We start from the raw sequence: 7,226 nt of genomic DNA on the forward strand, positions 1-7,226 counted from the left end.
ACTGAGATTGTGGAAAACCTTAGAGAAATGAAGGACACCTGTAGGTAACAGTGGTCACTGTTTATTAAACAGCTACTCTGTGCCAGGCAGTGGGCTTTACATGCATGGCCTCACAACATCTAATGAAGTTTGTCCAAGGTCACACTTTAGGTGAATGGTAGATCTGGGAATCAAGCCTTGGTGGTTCTCACTTCAAATCCTGCCCTTTATTTACTGTGCTGTATGCACACATACACCTTATTTGGAGTCCTCTAAATCAAGACAGCCTGGGGACATTCAGCTGTGAATTGTGCATATGTGGAAAGAACATGCTTCCACAGGAAAAGCATGCACACATGCTGAAAAGCATGGCCCTTTTGCAATCCAGTAAACCCACCTGCCCTCGACCCAGTTAGCACATACTGGTGAGACCCTCCTGGGAATAATCCCAGACAGGAAGTCTCATGTACCAGCCTCCCTGGTCACCATCCCCAACAGTAGGAGAAAAGTTCTCTCCTCCTGGTTAAGAGATTTACTTGGATTATTTCAGAATCAGGCGCTTTTGGCCTCATTTTACATATGTGCAGAGCATGACTCAGATTGGCCAGGCGATTTGCCCACTGGCCCACAGCTAGGATTTATACCCAGGTTCCAAAGTCATTGAAACTCAGCAAGCAAGGAACTAATGAATCCATATCAAAGTCCAACCCCCTAGCAGCCCTTTCCTGGGCATCTGCTGTGTGCGAGGCCTTAGCTCCAGGGGATGCCAGAGAATGAGACCCAGCCCTTGCCCTGTAGGCATTCACCAGTTAGAATCACCAAACTCGAAAGTTGGAAGTATTGCAACATGTAGAAAGGGTTTGCTGCCATTGCCCGCTGTGTGCCAGCTGTGTGACTTTGGGTACACTTCTTACTCCTTCTGAGCCTTCTCTCTTAGGTGGGAATAACAATACCTATCCCTTAGGGTTACTGTGTGTACCAAGGGGGCATGCTACCTGAGGAAGTGCTCAATCAACATTGATGCACTCCAGAGCCAAAGTGGTCATCTAGCGCAGTGGTTCTCAATTTGGAAATGGTGAGCGAGTGGGGTGGGGGGCGCATTTTTGATCATCAGGGTGACTGGAGGCTGCTGCTGGCAGTTACCTCCTGGGAGTCATGGAAGTGAAACGTCCTGCAGTGTGTGGGCAGTTCTGCACCGTAAAGAATTCTCTCCCGGAGTGCCAGGAGTGGCTCCCCTGAGACTCACTTGCTTAGTCTCACCCTTTCAGGATGAGACTGAGACTCAAATGAGTTGCTGTCTTGTCCCACCCAAGCTCTGTGGGAGGGCTGGGATTTGAACCAGTACAGTGCTCTTCCACCTCTGCTGCCTTCCTTGGCTGGGGATTCAGACCTGGTGAAAAGTCATGTCGTGATACAAGTCAAGAAAGATTGACTCCTACTCATGGGATGACAGGAAAAAAATGGAGAAGGAAGGATGGAGATGTTTCAGCTAGGTGGAGATAGGAGTTCTGGGAAAGGGAAAGCATTCCAGGGGCAGACACAGCTTCAGCAAAGTCCTGGAGTTGGAAAGTGCAGGACAAGTCCAGGGATAAGCCGGTACACTGAGCACACCTCTTGTCCCCACAGTCCAGGTGGAGGCCGCAGAGGGCCCCAGGGCAAGCAGAGGCAGCAATGGTTGGTCCTGACGGTGGCTGAGCCCCCAGCCCCTGGAATATGCAGCCCGGGGGAGCCCCAGGCAGCGGCAAGGACGCGGTGGCGGAGTGGGGCGGGAGGCATGGTCTCCACCTACCGGGTGGCTGTGCTGGGGGCACGAGGCGTGGGCAAGAGTGCCATCGTGCGCCAGTTCTTGTACAACGAGTTCAGCGAGGTCTGCGTGCCCACCACCGCCCGCCGCCTCTACCTGCCTGCTGTCGTCATGAACGGCCACGTGCACGACCTCCAGATCCTCGACTTCCCACCCATCAGCGCCTTCCCTGTCAACACGCTGCAGGTAAGAAGGCCCTCAGGGGGCAGTGGGGTGGTGGAGAAGTGAATGGGTGAGGGGGAAGCTGGCCCAAACTTCTGCAGCTCTGGCCATACTGCCAGGGCCCCACTGCTGGGTTTGAGACCTCCACACTGCACCTTGGGCCACCCTGCTTACAGCCATATCAAGATTCCATTCACTTAAGTGCTACTTTATTCGACAAATATTTGATGACCGTTTAATATGTGCCAGGCCCTGCAGTGGGCACCGGGGCAGAATGGTGAGCAAAACAGATAGGGAATTTGCTATCAAGGAACTCACAGTCTGGTGAGAAAAGACTAGCAAGCGATTATTCTATAGTGTGATACGTGCTGTGATTGCAGGAGATGCAGGGAGCTAGGGCAGCAGTTAAGGGGGCATCTAACCCAACCGGGTGTGTTAGGGTGGGGGTGAGGGGCACAGGAGGTGGTCTCAACTAAGTAGGTTTTAGGCAGGAAAGGGACAGGAGAGAAAGGGCAGGGAGCACTAGCTGCTTGTTAATATTCTGGGCTCTGCTTACCACAGCCTCAGACCCTCACTCCACAACATCTGTAGAAAGGACAGAAGAACAGGCCAGGACCTGGGAAAGGTGTTTGCAGAGACTCGGGGAACCCCCAATCAGCTCTCTTGCCCAGGGGCTTCCCCTCGTAGGTGATGCTCTGCCCCCTGACCTCAGAACCTGCCTGCCACCCTTCCTTCAGATTTTGGAGTTAAATGCTCCTTCCCCCAGCCTGCAGGGACCAGGTCCTCCTTCCCTCTGTCTACCTCTGGCCTGAGAGGGAGTGTAGTGTAGGGGGAAGCTGAGCTCTAAGATATGTTTGGTCACTGAAGGAAGCCTCTGACCAGAGTGTGCAGAGGTTTGCAGAGAAGGATAGGCACAGTGGGGAAGACTCAAAGGCAGGGGACAAGGCTTGGCCAGTTATAACTGAGCAAGTATGACAATCTCTCGGGCTGGGGCTGGGGGCTGCCAGGGAGCTCAGCATTGCCTCAGCAACACCAGGCAGGAGGGCCTGCCCAACCTGCCAGAGACACTTGTCGCTCCCCTTCCAGGCACCTGGGGTCGGCCCCAAAGACAAAAGCCTGATCCATGTGCCTGGTCCAGAAACAGTGAGGCTGTTGCCAGTCAGGGCTGGTCCGGGGTCAGGGCCTTCTAGTTCCCTTCTAAAGGGAGACTTTAACAGCAGCCTGAGTGGACACTCAAATCTTGCTCCAAGCCAGCACACTGAGCTTTTGTTTGTTTTTTCACATTTAGTTGTGTATTTATTTTTAATTTAATTTTAATTTTCAATAGGTAAGATACAATTTAAAAATCTAAACTTTGGCCTAGAGAAATCTCGGTCTCACCCCTGTCCCCTTCACCCTGATTCTTGCCCCGCTCTTTGTAACCATTCTGATTGGTTTTTTTACTTATAGTCCCAGTGTTTCTTTACTCAAATAAGAAAAGGTATTCTTATTCTACTTCCCTTCTTACATAAAAACAAAAAGAAAACAGAAAACAAAAACCATACTATCCTACACCTTGTATTTTTAACTTAATAACTTTATAACCTGGAGACTTTTCCATGTCAGTATCTAGAGGACTTCCTCATTCTTTTTTCATGGCTACGCTGTACTCCATGGAAGAGATGTACCATGGAGTCCCCTGTTGTTGGACAAGTGGGTGGTTTCCCAACTTGTGCTGTTTCAAACAATGCCGCAATGGACAGCCTTGTATGTAAGTCACTTTGTACATTGGTAGGTATATCCGTAGGACAGATTCCTGGAAATGGCATTGCTGGGTCAAAGGGTAAATGCAACTGGCATTTGGAAGGTATTGCCAGATCCCATCTGTACAAGTTGTGCATGTTGTGCCCCTGCAAGCAATGTACATGAGAGCCTGTTTCCCTAGCACCTTGCCAGCAGAGTGTATTGTCAGCCTTTTGGATTTTTGACAATCTGATAGATGTGATATTCTCAGTGTAGTCTTTATTTGCATCTCTGATTATAAGTTAAGTTCAGCATCTTTTCATATGTTTAAGAGTCTTTGGTTTTCTTTTTCTGGGAACTATTAATGTCCTTTGCCCATTTTTCTATTGGATTGTTGGCCTTTTTCATCTTGATTCACTATGAGTTCTGGACTCTAGGATATCCGAGATTTCACTCCTGGAGCACAGGTAAAGGACTTTGAGCACAGAAATACTGAGAAGGGACCCTGAAATCTCCAAAGATCAAATATAAAATGCAGAATTCTGGTGGCCACTGTCTGAAAATAAAAGAATACATTCTTCTCCAATGCTGATGAGGTCCAGCCAAGGAGAGTGTTATTTCCTGTGTCTGAGCCTTATTTGTTCCTTCCACAGCCCCCCTCCTCCTATCAGAGAAGGAAAGTGAGGTTAGAGGGCATATGCAACCAGCCAAAGAAATTACCAGCAAATGCATGGTTGAGACCCAGGTGGCTGAACCTCCCTTAGCCCCTGTGTCCCCGGAACTGGACTGTTTCCATTGCTCCTTCTCTGTCTTTTACAATTTGGAACCTAGCACCAGAGCAAGTTGGAAGAAAAGCTGAGCTTTCTTACTTCTTCCCTTCCATCAAGGGGTAAAGGGACAACCCAGCTAATCAGGAGCCTTCCTCCTCTCCCTTTTAGGAGCTCCCGGAGAGGAGTGGGTGGGAGGCAGCATGCTGGGGCAGAGGTGGGGCTGTCACCCTCGAAGGCTGGCAGCTGGTCCCTCTTCCCAGCAGAGAGCTTGGGGAGGGTGGGAGCCTCACATCCCTCCAGATTCCCACTTATCTCCATTCCTCCTGTAGGATGGGGAGGAACCACGTACACACGCAAGTCCCAGGCTCCGGGAGGTCACTGTGTCCGTGTAATGCAGTCTTGACTGGTCTGAGAAGCCAATTCATGGTTTCCTATGGTTTTAAGATTTGTCCTCAGAATCCTCCCCCTGCACCAAAAATTAAAACCTCAGCACAAAGAAAAGATGCCACATCATCTCCCAGGAGAAATCCACTGCAGCATCTTCTAAGCCTTTGAGTTGGGAAGTTCTGTTCTGAAGTCAGACTTAACGCTCTACTTCTGCCACCAAAGTCTTTTCCCTTTTATTCATTCTTTGGAGCAGAAAACCAGCTGTATGTAGTCCTCCTTCATGCCTCGTCCCTGCCCTAAATCAACTCATAAGCTGGGACAGGAAACATTTCTCCATCTCCTTGTAGTCTGCCGTCTGGGTCCTCAAGGGAGAAGACCCTGGTTCCCTTTACCCTTGAAGGTCTTTGTCCCCCAACCTCAGGGACCTCTTTCTTTCTACACACTGGCTATCTGAAACTGCTCTTGCAATCGCATCTGCTGGCAGATTAATTAGCTAATTAATCTCTTAAGGAACCTTCTCTTTAGTGCACTCAACCTTTCCAGGGGCCTATTCATCTTGAGCTGCAGCCCCTCCCTGAGGAGTTGCCACAAACATTCAGGAAGTTCCATCTCCCCAGAGCCGCCCTGGGGCACTGCTCTACACGTGCCTCATTATGCATCCAGTCTCAGTCATTTTCTCCGCAGGCATTCTACTTCTCAACCCTGAAGGCAGAATGGAGCATACAGACAGGGCACATCAGGTAGCAATCCAAGAGCAGCATTAGAGGCAGGAGTTGCATCGATCCCGGGTTGGTCCATGCGGGGTTCAGGACCACGGAGAGCTCACCAGTCTAGGTAGCGCTATTAAGGAGCATATGCTAAGAGCCAGTGGTGCTAGGCACTGGAGGGAGGAGGTGGGAGTGTGGAAAAACGAGGAAGGCCTGCCTCTGGCCCTCTCAGGAGCTAACAGCAGAAGTGGGGGACTGGGGATGGAACAGTTCTAACCAAGGCACAATCGGAGGAGTATTAGAATACAGGAGAGGTAGGGCGTAGTCCCCTGCTTGCAAGAAGGGTGGGAAATCAGGAAGGCTTCTTGGAGGACAAGGCACTTGAGCTAAGCCTTGAAAGATAGAGAGGATTTCAACAGGCCCAAAAACTAGCTCAGGGCTGGTCTCTAGAGGCCCTTAATAAATGTACTTGTTGAACAGTGGATTGGGTAGATGAATGGACAGATGGATGAGGGGAAAAATAGGACAAAGCAGATCTAAGCTCCAGATGTTCACAAAACAGTGCAGTGGCTCTGGAGGTCAGACAATGTGACCTGCTCTGTCCTGGCTTGGGAGTGGGAAAGCTGCAGCACTGAGTTCCATTCTCCCTGGGCCTGGACTCCTGGGGATGGGAGGGTGTGGAAGGCTTCAAGTGCACTGGCAGGTGAGAGCACTATCAGCCTGATGGGAGGCGGCTGGAGCTAGAGGATCCCTCATGGCTTCTCTGACCCTGGTGCTGATTGGATGTTGCAGGAGTGGGCAGATGCCTGCTGCAGGGGACTCCGGAGCGTCCATGCCTATATCCTGGTCTACGACATCTGCTGCTTTGACAGCTTTGAGTACGTCAAGACCATCCGCCAGCAGATCCTGGAGACAAGGTGAGAGGCTGCAACACAGTCCATTTCCACCTCTCTGGATGCCCCAATGCTAACCCACCCCCAAGAAAAGGGAACAGTGGGGGAAACAGATGGAGTATATGTGCCCGCAGGTCCCCACACATACACTCATACACACATTCACATTTTGCTGTCCCCATGTCTGTTAACTCATTTTGGAGCTCTGACCACGGGGTGGCTAGTCTAGTGCAGTGATTAAGAGCAGAGGCTCTTAACAAGCCTTCCAGGGCCACTCAGCTGCATGACTTTCGGCCAGCTAACATTTAAACCTGTTTCCTCATCTGTAAAATGGGTATAACTATTTAGATCAGTTGTGATTAGATAATATCCTCAAGGGCGGAGGGCTGTGCCTGGAAGAGAACGTCTGGTATTAGTTTTATTGATCCGGCACAGCCTGCCCTTCTTTGAATCCGGTGGCTGTGAGACTGGCAGAGTTCTGAGATTCCTGCCTCGCCCCGCAGGGTGATCGGCACCTCGGAGACGCCCATCATCATCGTGGGTAACAAGCGGGACCTGCAGCGCGGACGCGTGATCCCACGCTGGAACGTGTCGCACCTGGTGCGCAAGACCTGGAAGTGCGGCTACGTGGAGTGCTCGGCCAAGTACAACTGGCACATCCTGCTGCTCTTCAGCGAGCTGCTCAAGAGCGTCGGCTGCGCCCGCTGCAAGCACGTGCACGCCGCCCTGCGCTTCCAGGGCGCGCTGCGCCGCAACCGCTGCGCCATCATGTGAGGCCGGCGCGCCCCGCCGCCTGCAGGCC

The 7,226-nt window shown here is 51.2% G+C and overlaps 1 protein-coding gene across 1 annotated transcript; it reads left to right on the top strand.

The window, feature by feature from the left end:
- Positions 1-1,610: 1,610 nt before the first annotated feature.
- RASL10B (RAS-like, family 10, member B) lies at positions 1,611-7,202 on the top strand. The gene is made up of 3 exons (XM_008594846.1): positions 1,611-1,969; positions 6,324-6,448; positions 6,928-7,202. Exons 1-3 carry the CDS (start codon positions 1,754-1,756, stop codon positions 7,196-7,198), a joined length of 612 nt encoding a protein of 203 aa, XP_008593068.1. The 5' UTR covers positions 1,611-1,753; the 3' UTR covers positions 7,199-7,202.
- The last annotated feature ends 24 nt before the right edge of the window (positions 7,203-7,226 follow it).

The sequence above is a fragment of the Galeopterus variegatus genome, unplaced genomic scaffold (genome assembly GCF_000696425.1).
Source record: "Galeopterus variegatus unplaced genomic scaffold, G_variegatus-3.0.2 Scaffold11692, whole genome shotgun sequence".
Lineage (NCBI taxonomy): Eukaryota > Metazoa > Chordata > Mammalia > Dermoptera > Cynocephalidae > Galeopterus > Galeopterus variegatus.

What these genes read in the sequence shown, in the direction of transcription:
- RASL10B (XM_008594846.1), top strand. Translation starts at nt 1,754, where the DNA reads ATGGTCTCCACCTACCGGGTGGCTGTGCTGGGGGCACGAGGCGTGGGC. An exon ending in TCCCTGTCAACACGCTGCAG is followed by an intron (nt 1,970 to 6,323) that starts GTAAGAAGGCCC and finishes TGGATGTTGCAG; the next exon opens with GAGTGGGCAGATGCCTGCTG. An exon ending in CAGCAGATCCTGGAGACAAG is followed by an intron (nt 6,449 to 6,927) that starts GTGAGAGGCTGC and finishes CTCGCCCCGCAG; the next exon opens with GGTGATCGGCACCTCGGAGA.